The sequence below is a fragment of the Lissotriton helveticus genome, chromosome 5_1, assembly GCF_964261635.1.
Source record: "Lissotriton helveticus chromosome 5_1, aLisHel1.1, whole genome shotgun sequence".
Taxonomy (NCBI): domain Eukaryota; kingdom Metazoa; phylum Chordata; class Amphibia; order Caudata; family Salamandridae; genus Lissotriton; species Lissotriton helveticus.
This window is the reverse complement of record NC_136065.1, coordinates 1,327,908,552-1,327,929,071: the sequence shown is the minus strand read 5'-3', so window position 1 is coordinate 1,327,929,071 and position 20,520 is coordinate 1,327,908,552. Positions and strand designations below refer to the sequence as shown.

At 44.4% G+C, this 20,520-nt stretch overlaps 1 protein-coding gene across 5 annotated transcripts in view; it reads right to left on the bottom strand.

The window, feature by feature from the left end:
* Positions 1-20,520, bottom strand: part of PPP1R12B (protein phosphatase 1 regulatory subunit 12B) — a 916,156-nt gene that overhangs the window by 506,487 nt on the left and 389,149 nt on the right. For all 5 annotated transcript variants that reach the window (XR_013594883.1, XM_078644174.1, XM_078644172.1 and 2 more), the window contains 2 exons: positions 12,606-12,776; positions 11,496-11,684 (listed from right to left, as the gene is read on the bottom strand). Coding sequence is in view for 4 of the 5 variants with exons in the window: in XM_078644174.1 (XP_078500300.1) it covers positions 11,496-11,684; positions 12,606-12,776 (360 nt within the window). In the remaining variant the exon portion in view is untranslated. The remainder of the gene's footprint in view (positions 1-11,495; positions 11,685-12,605; positions 12,777-20,520) is intronic.

The window sequence follows — 20,520 nt, the reverse complement described above, 5'->3', positions numbered from 1 at the left end:
ATGAACTATTAGCAGACATGTGTATAATTATGCAACAAGCGCAGGTAGGAGACACTAGCCCAGAGTCATGGGGGGGGGCTAATATAATAGTAATTTAAAAAAAGGAAAGCCACCAGAAACGCCAGGATCATACAGGCCAATAACATTAATGAACTCGGATATTAAGATATATTCTAAGATTCTAGCGAAGAGACTTGCAGGAGTGATTGAGCAGTTAGTGACCCCTATCCAGCATGGCTTCATACCTGGGAAAGGGACTACGCAACATGTAAGAACTGTAATTACAGTATTCGACCACGCAGAAATATTAGGAGATCCTGTAGCAGCACTTTTTCTCGATGCCGAGAAGGCATTCGATAGGGTGGACTGGAAATACCTTTGGTGTGTAATGAGATGGTGTGGGCTGGGTGAATCCTTTATAAAAGCGATCCAGGTACTGTATAAGAATCCGGCAGCGAGGATAAGGGTGAATGGGGGGCTTTCTGATGTAGTAAAAATAGCCAGGGGGACCAGACAGGGATGCCCTTCCTCTCCCCTATTGTTCGCACTATATCTGGAACCCCTGCTACGTAGGTTGGAGGAGAATGCAAGGATACTTCCAATGAAAAGAAATGAAAATGTGGTGAAGTCCTTAGCCTACGCAGATGACGTGGCAATTTTAACTCCAAACCCTACTCTAGCTATAAAGGAGATAGAGTTAGAGGCTCAGAAATTTGGGAAACTATCAGGGTACAGCTTAAATAGAACTAAGACCCAGATTATTAAAAATAGACATACACCGTGTGTGGATATTAGGGTGGTTGATTCAGCAGTATATTTAGGAGTAGCACTAACCGCAAATTTGGAAAGAGTTGTAGAGTTAAATTTGGATCCCCTAATAGGCAAAGTTAAGAAAGACCTTGAAAGAATGAATAACCTGCACCTTTCCCTTATGGGATGCACAAATGTTGTCAAAATGTTAATTTTACCAAAATTTTTATATTTTTTCCGCACTATTCCTTTAATTTTCGAAGCCAGATGGTTTAATTTAATAGAAAGGACTCTGAACAGATTTATCTGGGCACATGGAAAGACCCGTAGAGCGTATAGGTACATGACTCTACCCAGAGAGAGAGGGGGATGGGGAGCCCCTGACTTTCGGATGTATCAGATGGCTGCTGCATTACAATACATGCAGGGAATAATTGGGGGTGGAGGAAGTGGTGCAAGGGTTGGGACATTGTCTACGGAAGTGTATGCCATTATATTGGGGGCGGAGGCAGAAAATAATTTGTTAAATAGAGTAGAATTTGGATATTATAAAAGAACAAGGTTTAAGACCATGATGGCGGCAACTAGAATATGGAATACATTTCTTAAGAGAATGGGAATGGGCAGATACAATAGGTATGTAAGGCTTTACAAAAACTGTTCCTTTCCGATGGAAATTTTTGGTGACTCAACAATGTTGGGATGGATGCAGAAAGGGATAGAACAGATTGGGGATATAATAGATGGGGATGGGGTAATCCAGTTCATAGATCTTTGTGCTAAATATGGGATTGAGAGAAAGGACTTCTTCAAATACCTGCAGGTACGGAGTTTTTTATTGCACAAGCAAGGCGGCAGGGAGGGGTTTAATAAAAATGAACTCTTGGAAAAGATAAAAGCAGGAGGGGATTGCACAATTAGATCTTTCTATGCAATACTAACCAAAGGGAAGTTGGATGATCTGGAGAAAGTTAGCACTAAGTGGGTTGGAAAGTTGGGAGAGGATGCAGGAAGCTTTCAAGATTCTTTAAACTTGGGATGTACCATCCTGCGCTCTGGACCCTTGCAATCGCAACATTATAAGACGCTATACTCACTGTACTATACCCCAGCGAGGCTAGCTAAGTGGGGAGGGTCCACTGGAGTTACTTGTCCACGGTGTAATGCAGTAGCTGCCGACATTATCCATATGTTTGCTACTTGCCCTCAGTTATATACCTTGATCCAAAGTATAGAAGATTTTATTAATAACACTCTTGATATAAGAATTAAATTAACGCCTAGGATGATTCTGTTTGGAGTAGATAATCAAGTTGGATTGGTTCATAAGGAATTCATGTTTGTGGCAATGGCAGTACTGAGATTAATAATTGCAAGAGTATGGTTGGACAAGGTACCCCCTGACTTACAGGTATGGCTATCAAATCTGCTAGCTAGCTATAATCTTGAGAGAGCTATATATGCTCGGAAGGGGAAGTGGGGAAGGAGATTGGGGTTGAAAATTTGGGAACCAATAAACATATGGAAAGGGAGGATGGTATAGTAAGTGATGGAGATTTAAGGTTCGGTTCTTCTGCTATATGATTTGGTGTTATAAATGTATTTTGGTTTATGATTTGAAAAGCGTCAAACCAGTGATACTCTGTAAAATGTAAAAATGTTCAGTTTTGTTTTGTTTTGTAATCTAATGTGCAAGTTAACAAGAAAAAGGGGAAAAATAAAAATATTTAAAAAAAAAAAAAAAAAAAAAAATGGAATTAAAAAGGTTTGCACGTAAATGAAAGAATATGAATTTGCATCCTATCATGACACTGTGATCCACAACAGAGAGATACACTTTGTCATCTCAATAATGATTGCAGAGGCATGGGTGTGTGGGTGTGCGTGTGGGGAGGGGGGTGACGGAGGTGCGTGAACATCCTTCCGAAGGCTGAGTGGCCTGTTAATGTCACTAGAACCCTGAGATTATGTTTTGAGAGCATAATTGCTTTGTGAGAAGGAACCTAATTGTCCATGCTTCCCAGTGGCTGCAACTTTCAGATGACGACATACAATTCCTGTGAATTACTAACATTATTTCAAATATATGACAATATTCCTATGAATTGCTAACTTTGAAACAACGGCGGTGTGTGCTGTTGCATTTGTCAATCAGGTAAGCCTGCTTGCTACATCTGCAGTTCACTTAAATATGCCATTCTAAATTGATGCCATCCTACTAGCATCCTAAAATGTTTGCCTATGTAATCTAAAGGGCCATTTCATTTGAAGCACACAGCCAGGGGCACACAAAAAGTCGTAATAAAACATCCACATTCTCTTTGCATAGTGGCTTCTGAAGCAAATAAGACGATATAAACATCTGGTCTTGGAAAAGAATGATTGTTTTAAAATGTAACAACATGTTTACAGAAAACCCTAACTAAAAGTGTGCTGTTTTCTGCTTTCCATTCTATACTACGTATAATCCCACCCGAACAAACTTTTTTCCATAACTGGTAAATTACATTGGTACTTTAGAAAAACTAAACTAAATATAACATGAAAAACATATACCTGTGATACCATTAGCCTCTGTGCTGTCTTACAAGTGCCTTGCGTCGTTCCGTCATGTGGCGCCCTCTACTGACATTTGTCCGGAAACGCTGACCAGCATCTCCAAAGAACGAGATATAAGGGCTCAGAAGCTAGTAAAATATTTCTGTGCTTCTAGTTCCACCTTGAGATCATTTCCTTCGTGCGCACAAGAAAGGGAATGATATTGTGATATTAGTTCGCAGCGACTAGAGCTCTGGCAAGGGGGCAAGTGCCAAACCTTGGAAAAAGCAACCCTGACGTCAGGTTAGTAAGCATATCATGCCGTCCTAACATCAGAACCTCTTCCAAAGATGGGAAATTTGAGAGCCAGTCTCTCATGCTCTTTTGCCACATCTCAGACCGGTGACAAGAGCTTTATCTGGACACAAGGTGACCAGCCAAGAGAGGCCGATAAGAGCCTTGAGCAGAAGGTGTCTGGCGATCCATCGCTGGCTGCTAGCAGCACTGCTCACTGTTTCAGGAGATAAAGAGCTGCCAGCCGCAAAGGGCTGTGCAAAACCATGCCAGTGACCGGTACTTTCAGGATCAGCCACTGGGTGGCAACGCGGTCACTGGAAATGCTTACTGGCGTTGGGAGCTGGAGGGGCTGGGTAAATAGAGGGATGAACTGTGGCACCCCTCTAAGCTTTGTGTGTTCAATCTTTTATTGGCATTTTCTGTGTGGTACAGGAAAGGGAAAGAAAAATAAAAACAAGAAGGTAAATATTTCATGGACTATCACAGTAAAATGGGATCACAATAGCAAGTGACAGGATTTATGTGCTACGGGCCCTTCTACCCTTTACTAAAACCTACTTCTTTGTTCATGGTTAACTATCGGGTTCTCATCCATGGGTGGCCATCTGTCCTCTGTATTCCAACCACTTCCCCAGACCCTATATGCTCAAGGGAGCTCTCCCTGGCTTCATTTGTAGGACACTGTAGGATGAAACAGGTGTCCAAGCTTGCCAACCATTTCGAGATAGTAGGGACCCCCAGGTGTCTACAGTTTTAGCAATATATATTTTCCCTATTACTAAACCCAGCCTTGGCATCAATTTCTCGGAAAGGGTGAAGTTTTCCTCATGCGATTAAGAATAGGACAAACTTGGGATTTGAGTCAATTGGGCGGCCGATGGCCCCCTGTAGCATACTGCCTTTAGTCCCCCTCAGGATGGGCAGATAACCCAACCCAGATTAAGAAAAAGTTGGGAGCAAACCCAGGATAAGCATACGAAGGCACGGAAATAAAGGAACGGATGCGGATGTGCGGGCCTGGCGCTTATGAGTCTCCATCATCACTTACAGGTGAAACAAAGTCAACACAGGTCTGCACAGCACCGCCTACCGGCAGAGGGGAGCAACATTGTTTAAATCTTCCAGGTCCTGTCTTGAACCAGAGATATTCTAAAGGTGAGGAATCTGTGGTTACAAGTATCCATCAGAATATATTATTTTTGGGAGCAGGATCATTTAATAATGGCAGTTTTTCCCAGTATGGAGACTGGGAGAGTAGGCCAGATGTTGGTCTCTTCATTTGTGCTTCAGCATGGGGAGTATTGTTTTAATGTCTGGTAACTCGTTTGCTGTTGGCCATCTGAACTGTAAGATATGAGAAGCAAAGTCGATGTATTTGTATACTCGACAGAGTAGACCAGGTTAAATCATCTTCCGTCAAACCAACAGGGAATAATCAAAAACGTTTCCAATTCACATTCAGCCCAGACTGTTCAATGGATTCTTTCAGAGCATGGATTAACTTTGGCCTAGACTCGCTGGGTTTCCTGAGGTAAATCAAGAGATACACTGCATATGGGGATATTTTATCCCTCTAGCGGTCTGTTCTTTTGTACACAGGAAATTGGTCATCCCTCTAAGTTTTCGTGCAAGGGGCTCAAAAGCCAGGGTGAAGAGTCAGGGTGGCAATGTGCAACCATGTCTCTTTCCACGTCTTGTTGGGAATGGCTCCAATAGGACACCTCCCACTCAGACATGTGCCAATAGGTCTTTGTATTGTAATCAGTGGTTGAGAAAAAACAGTGACTAACCCAAAGATGTGACCGGACAGAAAATAGATGATCCCATGAGAAACTATTAAAGGCTTTTTGCACATTCGATTAACTGTTGATCTCCGAGTTTAGATTCTGCTACTTGTATTGTAATTTCTAAACTAGCTGTCTTTTGTACTGGTTTCAGGTGTGAGACTGTGGAGATTACTGACCCACTTACAAATGGATTGTAGGCTTCTGAAAGATGGCTGGGGAGTTCGAGTTCGTGTTGGCAAGGAAATATTTGTAGTTTTTTTTCCAAGTGTGTCCATGAATTTAGGTTTAGTCAGCCACCATAGATTCAGTGCCTTCTGTCCTGCTGCCTGCACAAAGGCACACTGGGACACACATTCTCAATATTTCACATCTTTAATGAGCTGTAAAGAAAGGTGAACATGAATATTTTCACGAAGCAATTAAGGAGTGCGATTGGTTGCTATGATGAGCACTGCTTCGGTATTCTATCTGGTTTCAGAACAGAATGAGATGGGAGCTCACCATAGTGTCTGTTATCACATCAGTCTTCAGGAAATAAATATCTTTGTGAGATGATTGACCAGGAGAAAGGCGTACGCCTTTGTTGAAGGAAGCTGGAAAACCTTCCGGGGATTTCCGATCGGCAACCACTTGATTACCTCTTGGACTCCTTCATGTGAGATCTCCTCCTCCAGGAGGCGCATTACCTCTTCCAAATCTGGTGGTGAATAATCATGCAGATATTCGTCTTTGGCACTCGTATCCAACCCCTGAGCCTGGAGTTGAAAAATCTACTTGTAAGACAGCAAGAATCTCTGCTGTGTCCAGAGTTACAGTGCCCTCATTTTTTATGAACTTGATATAATTTTGCAAGGCCACTACTCTAATCTTGTAGGGCAGAAGGCTTTTGGCCTTATCTCACTGCTTGTAGTAGGTTTGATTGACCGTTGTTTCTTGACTGCTTCTTTCATTTGAATTTGTTCCAGTTCCCCTCTCAGTCTACCAAAATCTTAGTTCTCGTTGAGCCCCCTTTTTAAATCTGTTCTTGAACCTGGGAAAATCGAGTTACTAAATCTACCTTACGTTGTTTGGCCAGGTGTTCATTTGTCGTCATGTGGTATGGGAGTTCCCCAAGAAAAACAGACTGACGCGTCCTAGAGGGTCAGGGGAGATACTGCAACATTGTCATTTTCAACTAAATAACATTCAATTATTTACCTAATACATTCCCTTAGGGTTGGATCTCTTAACCTGATTTGGTTTACAACCCAAGGTTTTGGGTATGGCTTTTGTGGATGAGAGGTGTTCAACAGCCAGACCGGTGCATGTTCTGACAGTAATTGGATGTCAATGGTCGAGTCTGTTAGTCTGGGTAATAAGATCTGACAGATCAAGAAATAGTCCAGATTAGAGTATGTCCAAGGACGTTGGAGTAAAACTTGTAATCCTTTTTATGTGGGTGGTGGGAACACTAGGTCCTCAAAGTCTATATCTCATCAGCCTTGTAACAGCGTGGCCAGAGAGTGGGGCTTGCCATGTCTGGGGTGGGAGCAGTCCAACTCTACATTTAGTGGGGTAATGAAATCCCCTCCCTTTATGATGTTGCCTATGGCAAATTGAGAGATTCCAGGACAGAGGCAATTGAAATAACTTTCCCTGTCCTAATTGGGGCCACAGAGGGAGATAATTATTGGAATATAGCCTGTTATTCCCCATATCCCTACTTGGTGACCCTCGCAGTCTGTGTGTGTTGTCTATATGAAAACACAGACCTTTGCGTAGGATCATAGCTACCCTGTGAGTCTTGGCGTGTATATTAGGAATGGTACAGCACAGGGAACCAGAATGAATGGAGGCGTTTAGTGTCAGATTTGAGCAGGTGGGTTTCATGCAATAGTGCCATTTGCACCTTTTTCGGTTTAAGGCAAAGCAATAAGACCTGGCCTTTGATCTGGGAGTTCAGGCCCTGCATTTTAAGTTACACCATTTTTAGAGGCGTCATGATAGCTAGTGTGAGTGTGCGCGGTCATACGCTGATCCTGTGCATGTTGGCCTCATGGCCTCGTATGAGGACCAGTGTGTGAGATGTCTGGGACATGGAGATCCAGGAAAATATTGAGGGATGAACAACTACCTTTAATAAGGTGGATAAGATTAGGATCGAAAACCCACACCCGACCAAGGTGTTAAAAGTCTATTAGGTGCACAGAACTTTTGGTAAAACAAGAAGCAGGGGTAGGCTCCTAGGTCGGGTATGGGAGCCCTATCCCCGAATGCCAGGTTCCATGAGAAAAAGCAACCCATACCAGCAAAGCCAATTTTCAAAATCGTAGTCACCAGTGGGTTTACCTTTGCATTATTGTCCCTTGTCGAGAGGACTTTCATGGCGGGGTGGTTTCTTCCAGTGAAGATGGTCTGTGGTCTTGGTCCCCTTGGTGTTCGTGCTTGCGAGCCTTGTTCTGGGCGGAATATGTAGACTGTAAGCACCAGTATCTTCCTTGGTCTATTAGGTTAGTGTTCTCAGGGTCCTATGACCAACCAACCCATCTGCTACCGATGAGGGCGTCAGGCCCAGGCCTCACAAGCCTCAAATGAGGTAGCGTACTGCATATCGTTTAACTTTCTAAGTAAAGAGGAGTCGAAGGGCGAATCACCAGCAATAAGTAACCTTTTTTTTCAGCAGCTGCTGGGTTATCGCACAGAATTTCTTCTACCTGTCGAGCGTTTGGGCAGAGACTTCTTTGAAGAGCAATATAGTAACTCCTCTGAAGATTTCGTTCACACTGGCGAGCTGCCTGTGAAATTTTTCCTTCATGGTAAAGAAATGAATCCTAGTAAGGGTGTCGGGGGAGATTCTTTTGCTGTTGCAATGCGGAGTAGACCCTGTGGGTACCGTCCAACAGAATCTGGCAGTTTTCCATCAACTGAAGAATGTCAGCAAAATGGGCCTGGATGTAGGCCCACAAGATCTGCAGGCGGGATTGTAAATACAAGGCCCTAAATTCTTATGTGAGGTTCCAGGTAATCAAGTTCATCTATAATGTGGAATGATCACTTTCAAGCTTTTCAAGGTGGGCAGTGCGATCCATGTTGTTTTGAGTCTGGCTAGCCACTCGTGAGGCATACCCATGTGGGTCCGCAACAGTTTCAGACAAATAATAATGAAATAATTCAGTTAAAATGAATAAAGTATACACAAATAGGAAAGCGACATTATAAATTTGAAAAGCGAATTATACAAAATGTTTTCATATTTGAGAATTCAAAGGGTGCATACTTATTTTTGTATTTTTTTCAGGTCCAAATCATGAAAATTGCTTAGGCTAGGGTTGCCTTACTTCCAATAATGACACAGTGGGGGTCCGCGGATTTCAGTCATAATTTTTTGGAAGTCCACAAATGTCAAAAGATTGTAAACTGCTGGTCCAGCCATGCCGGAGAGCTTCAAAACTCCAACAGTGACTGAATGTGCTCCTGTGTTGCCAGGAAAAAGGAGTCGGCATTGTCGCTCGATCTGTAGCATGAGGATTGGGAGCTCCCTACCTAAGAGATCAAGGCAACAGACTTCTGGTGTAGGTCCCCAATAGAAGGAGGATTCTGATGGCCACCATTGCTGCTGACTGTATAATTCTCTATGACCCTCCTGTAGGTAAGCTCAGTCCCCAAACTCCCTCCCCACCCCCCCAAGGAGTTGCTGCTTACCTCCTATTGTAAGGTGGTCAACAGTCTATATGAACCCTTTCCTTTAGTCCCTCTCAGGTTCAACAGCAGATGGTTCACAGATAAGGCTATGAAGTCAAGACTGGCACCCTGCAAGGTGCTCTGTGCCTCCCCTGTTAGTAGCCAGGGGAGCACCAAGGTAACTGGTTCTGGTCGGGCCCAGAGGTGAGGGGTCGCTGCAGTCTCTCTCGGCCCCACATTATCCAAGCACTCTCCTGGTTAAACCTTCCGGTCCCCAGCTGAAATAGCTGGGCTGTTGCCTCCCCATCGAAGACTCCCACCTGCAGTTCTCACTGCCTCGCCCTCCGAGTATACTGTCACCACCTCTCACTGTTTAGCAAACTCGGTCGGGGAAGCCGTTTGCCAAGACCAAGTTGTGAATCCGAAACTCCTGGCTGTTCCCCTCTTCTGTGGCTTCTGTACCCCTACCTCCCACCCTCCCTCTCTCACGCCTAACCTCTCTCACTCCCTCAGGTCCTGTGGTATCAGCTTGCGCCCGCATTGGCCATAACAGGGGCCAGTTGGGGCCTCAGTGCCGTCCCGATCAGCCCCATAGTCACTCGCTCTGCCGTGTCCTTGGTCTTTTGGTTCCACACTCGGCTTTCCTGAGCTCACTGCTGATCAGCCCCAGATCCGCGGCCCTCCACATCAGGGAAGGACCCGAGGCCTAGCTGGTATCTGGCATTGAACTTAGGGCAAAGTTGGACAGGTGTTATCTCCAAAACACTCCCCCACAGTCATTCTCAAAAACTACAATTGGATTCCTTGAAGTTGTCTCCAAGTGAGGTCTTTTGCGAAGAGCTGAAATTAAAGGTTGGCTGGCACAGATGAAAGACTGTCTGCAGAGGTTTTCCCATTGCTGGGGTCAAGTTCCTGACAGCTGGTACCTAGGTTCCTGAATGTTTCCCGGGGATGGCACATGAACATCTGAATCAGCGGGTGGAAAAAAACAATATGAAGTTTGACGGTTTTGACTTTCCATCACAGGGGCAACAAGGTAGTTTTTGTTTATATTTGCCCGTATGGGAAAGGCTATTAAAAAGTGAAGGGTACCCAATCTTAATCTTAGATAAAATCTATGTCGCCACTTCGGTACCCAGAACAGATATTGGTGCATACCTATCTCTCGTAATGCCTCACTGTATTCCTTGATTGTTGGTTTTAGACTCATTAGCATCCCTCAAAAAGTCCCTAGCCCCCTATAAACCCCATTTTCAGTTCCTATTTACTATAGCATAACATTTGCGCAGGGTCCTTGATATAAAAATTCTTGCCAAACTCTTTTAGGAGTTTGTTAATATATGCCAGCCATGGGATGTTATTGCTGTTATCAAGGCCCAGGCAATCTGTTGAAATATCCTGAGTGAATCTAGTTCCACTTTTGCTCCTAATCCTGTGCAAGGCAGTTAACGGGGCTCTACGAATGTAATCATCAATATGGGGAACTGCAAGCTGCTAATGTACTATATAGAAGGGAGTTGAATTAGGCTCTTCAAGTATTCTCCTGAAAAATATATTCTCTTGGGTCTGAAGTGGGGCACAATTAACCATTCCCCATAAGGCAACACCATAGCAGGACCCCAGCCTAATTGCATACACATCTCAACAGATAAAAAACATGCTTAGGCGACCAACCACAATACACTTATCTTCCACCATATGCCCAGAGCTGGAGGCCAACTCAGCCCACAGTTATGTCTTTCAAATCATTTGTAGGCATGTATTGTCATGAATTCATGTTGTAAACATGCCTGCAACAGCTCTGTATCCTCAAATGTTGGATATATATCATGATACAATTTGGAGAACTCCACTTGCCTGACAAGTTTAAGTTTGATCTACACAGATGCCTCCAAAAGTAATACATAGTCGATTAATAAAAACAAAGTCATGGAGTGGCTAGAATCAGCTCTTGTGCAAGCTAGGCATTTCAGTCACACAAATCATGAAATAGAACACAACCGACCTTTAGAAAAACCCTGCAACTATTCTGAAGTCTGGCTCTGAGGCAACAGGGTGCCCTGGAGGTCCTAAAAGTCTACATGGAGAAAGAAAGTGATCTAGAAGAATCAAACAATCAACACTTTTCTAGTTTCCACTACTAGGTTTGCCTGAAGAGAAGGAATTTTTTTCCAGCTTGGTATTCCATTAAGTCCACTGACAAAGTAGGACTGGTTTTACCCATTCCTATCTCCACGTCCCATCAGTTGCTACCAACAATGAGGCACTGCCAGCAATTTGTGCATGCATATAGTTAGACATGGACTCCATGAAAGTCCTCATTTAAATGAACAGCATTTAGTAAATATATATATATATATATATATATATATATATATATATATATATATATATATATATATATATATATATATTTTTTTTTTTTTAAACGAGAAATCTTGAAAGAACCACAGCTGCACTCACCGACGCCTCTCCTTGGCTTCACCAGCAGAGGTTTCAGTACCACTTGTAGAGGATGTGTTGGCAGATGTAACTGCATTGTTGGCAGCATTGGGCAGAGGTCTGTTGGTGAGGACACCTAATGGAGTGCTTGCAGGTGTACTCTCTGAAGACTTCTCTGCTGTGGAGTCAGCCTGTAGCCGAGGCGGAACCCTGAAAAGTATATTCAGAGGGTTCCACACTAGATTTACGCATTTCCTTCATATTTGTTATAAAGCAATTAAGCACTTAAAGACAAATAATAAGTAAGGTAAAGCGGACCTAAGCAAAATCGAGACAGATTTACCCATACAACCAGCTATTTAATAACTCACAAACAAGTAAGTGCAAATCTTTCAAAACCAGTGCTGGGTCCTCCTTTAATAATTTGAAGTGCACAAAGGTGACATAGTTAAGCTAGCATTGATATTAAATGAAATAACCCAAGGAGTCAAACTCCTATAACTCTAACAAGTATTTAGTTAGGCATTCATTAAAGGATCTCTGCTTGTAATGCAAACATGGTACAGTTGTACTCTGCCCTACGAGGCGTCCGGTTCATTGTTATTCCATTATCCAAATTCCTCCTCTTTCAAAACTCAATTCCCAATTACACCCAGAGTTGAATTACTGCAGCTATCGGAGAATGCCCAGCAACATTCCCAACCCAAAACAAAGAGATTCAAACATTCTGTTTCACAGACTAAGTTTAATGGTGGGCTTATCTCCAGATATAAGTAAAGACCTCTAGCATGCATGTCAACAACCAACTCAAGAGTACTTCTTAAAAATGTACTGCAAGTGTTGGGACTAGGCTAAAATGGCTAATTCAAGATGCGCTCCGAGAAAAATAAGGCCTCCTACATCTGTTTTCCTTTGTGAAGCCCAAAGGAATATTATGATTTAGGTTTTCAAGTACATTTTTGAGAAGAGCATGGCACGGACAGAGCTGCTACGTCATAACAGACCCTTTTTGGTCAAATGAAACAGACAGGACTTAATGAAAAGTTCTAGTAGCAGGGATTTTCACAAAGTGATACTGTGCACAACATTTCCCTGCAAAATTGCACCATATCTCTTAAGTGACATTCCTACCTGGCAGGCTGGCGGACTGATGCAGTAGTGTTCGCACTGGCAGGCGTGGGAAAAGATTGCCACTGGCTGCCTAATGAGGTAGAAAGGCCAGTTGTTGGGGATGAGGTAGAAGGTGATGTAACACGATTGGCTGAAATGCAAGGACTGAGGTCATTTCTTCCAAATGAAGGACTGAAAGAAGAAAGGATCACACATCAGTACATTTATGCTGGGTATATTTGCTCAAACCTTAAATGGGTCATCCAGCAAAGAGGAAAAAACACTTCTCTTTATCCAGTACTGAATCAATACCCAACAGATATTATATAAAGTTTTTTGTTTGATGACACTTGCTGGGATTTCGAGATCTACTGGGAAATCCTTCACAAGTCAGATATTTGAAATACAAAACATGTTAAAACCAGCCCTGGTTGCAAGATTGTACCCCGGGTATTCCAGCTATTGCCCAAGATGTTTACAGGCAAATCTTTACCACATAGTATGGGAATGCCAACAAATTCAAGAATATTAGTCGGAAATATTAGTCCTGATGAATGACGTGTCTGCCAGAACGGTGATGTTTGATACAAATAGAAAGGAAAATGTTAATTACCCTGTAAATATCTGTTTGCAGCTTGTAGTGCTGTTGATTAACATGCTCTGCATAATCCTGCCATTTAGTGTTGGTTGCAGATACTTGCAAACTGTATTCTTCAACAAAGTCTGTAGTCTTGAAATATCTTGAAATTCCTCCGATAGCCGTCAGCGCACCAAGACAAAGGTTCTACCTCTGATTGTTTTCACCAGAAAGCGAGTAATAAAAATGGAGCATATTGAAACAAGACAAAAACTAAATATACTGTGTATTATAACAAATGAATTAACGGTAAACATCTTGGATCAAAGATAGCTTCCAGGGACGAGGGAGGTTGCATGTGAATCAACAAAAACTGCGCCAGGGGCTGTCACTAGCCCCTTGAATAAATCTGCGCCAACTGCTGAGCCACACAGGCTCTGAAGACACTCGTGTCCACAAACGTTGAAGCCACACAGGCTCTTAAACTATATATGCACCACTGAGCCCTCAGGCTCTGAAAACCATGGCACCTCGAGCCTCGCTGGGCTCGTGAATCAAAATAGGGGCGGGAGCCTCTCGGGGCTCCAAAGAACAAAGCATGCCCCCAGAGAGCCTTCTCAGGGCTCTACAACGTTGGGGCGACCCGCTGCCAATCGGGGCCGCCCTGGCTCTGTGCCTCTCAACCGGCACCCCTAGGCTTCCTCTGCTCCCACGGGGAGCGAAAACAGATATGCCCCTTCAGAGCCTCTCTGGGCTCTACCTCCACGTTGGGGCGACCCTCTGCCAACCGGGGCCGCCCTACTGGCAGTATCTAGGCCCCCTTGAAGCCCTCGTGGCTTCATACACAAAATGGCCCTCGAGCCCTCTTAGGGCTTACAGACAAGTGGGGCCTCGCGGGGGCCTCTCAGCGCCTCCCGCAAGGACTCGGCACCACTGGAGGGAGGGCGGGCACCGGCAATGTGCCCCTCCTTCTGCACGCACTCACCGGCTCTCTGGGCAGCGCGGGGCTCCTCTTCGGTCCCGGAGCCCCGCCGGTACCTCCAGCCGCCTCTTCTCTGGGTGCGGGGCTCTCCCAGCCTCACGGGAGCCCCGCGCCATCTCTGCCGCACTTCTTCTCTCCTCGCCTCGCGGCTGCCATTTCTCGGCACCCGGGCTGCGGGGGCGGGACTTCCGGCCGGTCGCGCTAGGATTGGCCGGCCGCGCACTTCTGGGTCGCTGCGGGCAGCGCAGTGGCCCCGCTTAGGCAGGCAGGCGGGGAATCACGATCCGAGGGGTGGCACCCTCGATAAAAACAATAAAAGCGCTACAAAGCGCTTGGGGGCAAAACGAAAGCGCTCTCCGCGCTATAAATGAAATACAGCGCTTCTTGGCCAACATAAGGCGCTGGGGGAGAGATAAGGCGCTCCAAAGCGCTAGAGGCAACAATAAAGCAAATAAAAAGTCCTTCAATAGTCCAGAACCTCAGCAGTCCAGGAATAAAAGAGGGAGCAGCATAGCCCCCAGCAGGAAAATCCTCCAGCATCCAGGAAAAGTCCATCAGGTGTCCAGGGGCTGGGCAGGGCCCAGGGATTCCCCTGAGCCCAAGCAGCAGCACGCCCCTGGCAGATTCAAGTTAGAAACAAGAACCTTTTGGAAGGGGACACAGCCCCTTCTTATACACAGAAAAGTCTTTGAAGTCTTTGTGCAGGCAGTGTGAGAACCAGCTAGAACTGGTTATAGGGAAGTCCTGTCAGTGTCAGGGACAGAGGTGACAGTCGCCCAGCGGGGAGGTGGAGCCAGCATTGTGGCAGGCAAGCACAGCCTTATTCACCCTCAGGTGCTATCTCCACCCACTTCCTTGGCAGCAGATGCTGCCTTTCATCCACGGGCAGACTCAGACAACCTCCTGGGGCTCTGCAGCCCCTGTCACCCTCAAACCAGACAGTCAATCCACAAGCAGGCCCAGGCACTCCGGGCCAGGCTCACCAGCCAATCACACGCCAGGCACAAATTACACAAATATGCCAACTTCTCAAAGTGGCACTTCTAGACTAGACACAACCATGCCGCATACGCCATTACGCAGCATTCAATCTCACGAGTTCGCACATATCAAACTCGACCCTGCACTCCCCACACATCAGGAACTACCATAGGCATACATATTCCCCATTCATTCCAATGGGAGGGCAGGTCACTCACCACACATACACAGAGAGCTCACGCACTTTACACTGTACCACAGTGAAAAAGTGCGCAGAGGCCTAAAATCACCAATACCAGGTTCCAGAAACAGGCTAGGAAAAAGCAAAAAGTCTCGGGGTGAACCTGCCAAAAGGGCCAGGTCCAACACTGACCATGTAGAAGCTTTACCAATTTCTGTTGTGGAAATTTTTCTGTAGTAGCCCCTTTCTTTAGTGTGTAATGTGCTTTAGGCACTACAAGCAGTGTATGTTGAGCTTTAGTATAACATGTCTTTATACACCTAACAATCAGCAATGCCAGCCATAGTCAGGTTCTGAAAAACCAGTGAGGAGCTTTGTAGATGGATTTTGTTCCATCAATGTAGTACATTAGTGCCCTTTTAAAATCTACTGTGTGTAACGTCCTCTCGGTCACTGTTTCTAGGAGAGGGAAGAAGAGCAGCATCTCAATTAATTGGTTAACGAAGCAAGGGAATCCACCTTTTGAAGACATTTTGGATTCGTCCTTAAGACATTTTGTCTTGATGTCCCATGAAAAATGACTTGTCCTCTGTTGGTTTTTAAAGCTCGCTCGCACTCTTTCGGGAGCTAACGGCGACGAGGAAATAAATCTTTGCCAAAATAAACCACATTATTATAGTGGCTCATAAGTCTTGTTAAGACTCAATTAAGATTTCATGAAGGAGTAAGAGGACTCTCTAAAAGAATTTAGCATACAAGCTTCCCTAAAGTTCTTGACAACAGGTATTCTTAACAGGCATGAGATTTCTCGGTATTGCATGTATGCTGCCACTCTTCTTAATGTAAGCGAACAGAAGTGCATCCCAACACAGATTTTTGGAGGGGCACATAAATAACAAATATTTGGTACTGTTGCTTGAAGAGGTTCTATGAATATTACCACACAGTAATGGACCTTTTTCTGAGGGTTTTTGAGATATCCAAACTCTAGGAAGTCAGATGCCAAATCGCTAGGTTATATTGCCCAAGGTCTGGATATCTAAGCTTACCCTGATCTTGAATGAGGATAGATATACAAGCAGCTATGATGGTCCGTATATGGTATGTCCAGCAACAGGTTTTTGTTGTTCCATCACTGGAGATTGTGCTGAATTCTGTAATCTACCAGCACTAAATCCTCCCAATGCCCTTCTGCTTGTGTCCATTGCCTTGCCAGACATTTGTGTAGTAGACCCATGTGAAGTGTTGGGTACGGCACTACTACTATGCATGGAGCTAACATTCCCATCAATTTCTTTACCATCCTCACTGCAAGTGGACGTGATGCAATCACTTTCTCTGAATTTGGTTAGGCTTTACCAGTGAATAAATTTAACACTGCTACTAGGAAAGGTTGCATCTGCTGTGGCTCTAGATGCGATTTATTTGCACTGTTGCTCTTTATCGGCCTGTCGTCTAGGAATGGAAAACTGTGAATAGCATCTCTTCCCAGATGTGCAGCTACCACTGCTAGGCATTTGGTAAACACTTTTGGGGCTGTAGTGACCCCAAAGGAAAGGAGTTTGAACTTGTAGTGCTGTCCACAAAGCCCAGGTGGCAGTGGTGTGCCAGATGTACGTAAATTTGGAAACAGCTGTCTTTAAGGTTGAGGGTTGCCATGGCATCTCCTGGTAAGAGCAATATAATAACAGCCTGAAAGGTTGTCATTCTGAAGTGCTTCAATGCAGATTCACTTGGTTTGAGATCGATCATCAGTTGCAGGGTATCATCCTTTTTTGGCATAATAAAGTGCAGGGAGGCCACTCCCTGGTCCGGGTGTTGCTTGGCATCTTCGCTGAGAAGTGCCTGTACTTCCTTCTGTAACAGCAGACCATTGTCTTGACTCATTACCCCACTGAAAGGACTGCTGCTGTTTGCAACCTATTCACTCAGTTGAAGGTACAGCTCTGGCTCCAAATCTAGAATGCTATTTTTAAAAACAAGCTTTGGGTTAATGTGTTTGTAGGGCAACCGATGCTTTGACAGTGTTGGTATATTGTTAAATGTTCTCTACCATGCTGTTTACTTGTGTTTCCCAAATATATTCCCCCTACAAAGGAAAACTGATGAGGTGTTGATAAACAACAAGGCAGAGCCCAATACCCCAAGTCATGCAGGAAGGCAAAGAATTATACAGGTATTTAACTCCCTGGAGGATGTATCTGCAGAGTTCTGTGCATGCAAAATATTGTCATTACATATGAGTTTGCCTTCTTGGCTGCACTCTGGTCCTCTTTTGTGGTACTTTTTGGGGAGAGTGTTTTACCAGCACATCCATTTCTTTCCAGTGGTAAGGTTAATCCTGGGATAGGAGCCCCACAGAATTGGCGATCTTCCATTGCTTCCACTGCGGCGCACTTACCAGCTGCATCTATGTTCTTAATTTTCTCCTCACAAGGTGGCGCGCCCCTAGTAGTCTGGGATGCAGCTATTTTCCTGGCCATGTGAACGAGAGAGTCAAGTGGAACATGGCCTCTGATATATGGTGGACAATTAGGAGCAGGTTCATATTTTTTCTTCCACCCTTGGATTTACTACTCATACCTACAAGGTGCTTTAAAGTTCTCAGTAGCACATCTCGTTATGCTATTAAGCACTGACAAATACTGCACCACTCTTCAGTTTTTGGTAGCATTTCAACTAAGAAATCCACCTACACTACCTGTAGGTGTACCTTACGATATTCAGCTGCCCTTTGTATTATTGTATGATATGCAGTAGTGTCATTGGGAGGTGATAAAGCTCTAGGTTAACTTCTTCCTGTGGGCCGACGTTGTAGTCATCCCAACGGTATTCCTCCAGTGATGCAGACTCAAAGAAAGACAGGCTGACTATCATGGTTTGAGTTTGTGCGCAAAGAGTGAACAGACTGAGTACATGGTGGTGGTAAAGGATAGAAGACGGAGGGTGTGGTGGCTCTGGGCATTGGGCTGTTCTCTGCTTTTCTTAAGATGAATAAACTACACAGCTCCTCACATAGTCCCTCTTCAAAGGCTACCCTTCTCTTCCTGTCTACAACTGGCTGTGGCGTATGTGTGGCCTCTGACTAGGAGGTGGGCTGCATGGATATTTCTGGTACACAAATACAAATAGATTGCGCGAGGCCCAACATCAGGGATTTCAGTGGGCACCAATATCTGGAGATCCCTCAATAGACTTCAATATCTATCGATATTGAGGTAATTTTTGGTGCCAGTTAGGGAGTCAGCTTCAAAAAAGGCTTTGGCATGAATTATGGCTCCAAGGAGAGTTGTTCTGTCCCTCAGGTTGACATTGGATGGAGTTAGGCACTGTACCTCTGCCTTTAGACTTCCCTAGAGCCGAAGGGGACTCCATGTCAAATAGGCTCACAGAATAACATCAGACTTGAAGGTCAGTGATGCCTCTTGTTCCCAATCTTGGAACTCGATGCCCAGGTTAGTATGGAGCAGTGCTCTGCCTTTTGCTTGGATGGCATTCGAGGTTGACCTCCAAAAGGTCGATCATGTGTTATAGGGTGACGAATAGGGGGGCTCTAGGCAAGGTGTTTGTTGTAGGTCCTTAAATTGGCTGTAGAGTTTTAGTCTCTTCCTCGATGTCGGATACCTCTAATGATGAAGCCTCTGGGTTTTGTACCTGCTTGGCTGGTGGAAAACTTAAAGTAACCTTTCCTTCCTCAAAAGCCACCTCGCAGTACATGGGCTGAAGATATGAGCTATGTTGGTTGGGGTTTGATGATGCATCTCATGATGAGCCCAGCAGTGCTCTAGGCAACATTAACCATCTTTTCATTTCTGAACGCCAGATAAGCAGAGCAGGTCGACCCCTCATACTTTGAGGGCAGGCTAGAGACCTGCTAGTGATTACCCAATGGGTATTTGCCATTACGTTTTGCTATTTGTCCTCAAAAGAAAAATATATAGTTGCTAGTCCCAGAACTTTAGCTGAAACATCTGAATCCGCCAATGGAAAAAACACAATATGAAGTGATGTCTCTAATATATTGTGGGCTATGGGAGAAGTCTAGAGATATAAATCAAAGACTTATTCGAAAGAAAAACAAATTCCACACACAACACTACATGACAGGACTAAGCAGATCATTGCATCTAACTACAACAGCACATGCTCCAAACAATAGTTCCAACATAAATCTGTCTCACACGTTTACTAGAGCAGTTCAACATCTAAAGCAAAAGACATTGCACATTTAACTAAGAATTCAAACGTTTTGAAGAGATATTGTGGTATTCAACTATCATTATAAAATGGTAACAGATATGTGTCATGAACACCTTAATAAGTTTTGCTTTAGGTTTATGGATGTTGTTTCAAGAATATATATCTTTAGAAATAGACCTAACCTATATTACAAACTAGAGAACTTGTTTATATTCAGATAAAAGGATTTCAAAAGTTGCATTAAAATGGTATAATCTGTCCACAGATTTCTCAGCTTTAGAATATTCCTACAACAGACAGGATCCAGAAACTTTTCACAGTACTGATTCTGCAGGCCATTTAAGCAGTGTTGTGCAGCCCATATATGCGCCAAACCTGCGCGCTGACATTACTTTCTTGATTGTCTCTTTTCACACCCTCCCACACGGAGCACGAAACAATCAGCAGTACCAGTGAGCAGAGATCGAATTTAGGATCTTTTCATATGTCATAAGGAAACCACTCCACAGAACAGGGAGGCCAGTGAGACAGAGGGCAGTTAGATAGTGTATCCACCAAAAAGAGCGTGACCAAAGGTAAGTAACTTATTCTTTTGAAGGACACTTCTAACAGCAGACTCCCTACCTTTAGAACTGATACTAAATAAGAACCTCTGAAAGGAAGAGGGCCTTTGGAGTGGACTAGGACCAAAAGGTCCTGCAGGACCAAATGGGTGAAAAGCTTTCCTGGCGGACCTGCCTGGCAGACAGTACTGCTTCATGAACATATGCAACAACACTCCCATCGCACCCGGACAGTTATCAAGAACAGGCACTCCACAAGCCAATGCAGTGGTTGCAGCTTTGGCCCGGGTAGAATAGGCACTCCGTCCTTCTGGAGGCCGATTCCTTGCCAGCTAGTACCAGATCTTAATGCAGAGGATTAGCGAACCTGGAAGAGTCCGTTTCTGCACCACCATACCTTTCATAGACCCAGAGAGCACCACAAAAACTCATCCTGCACCCAATGGGCTACG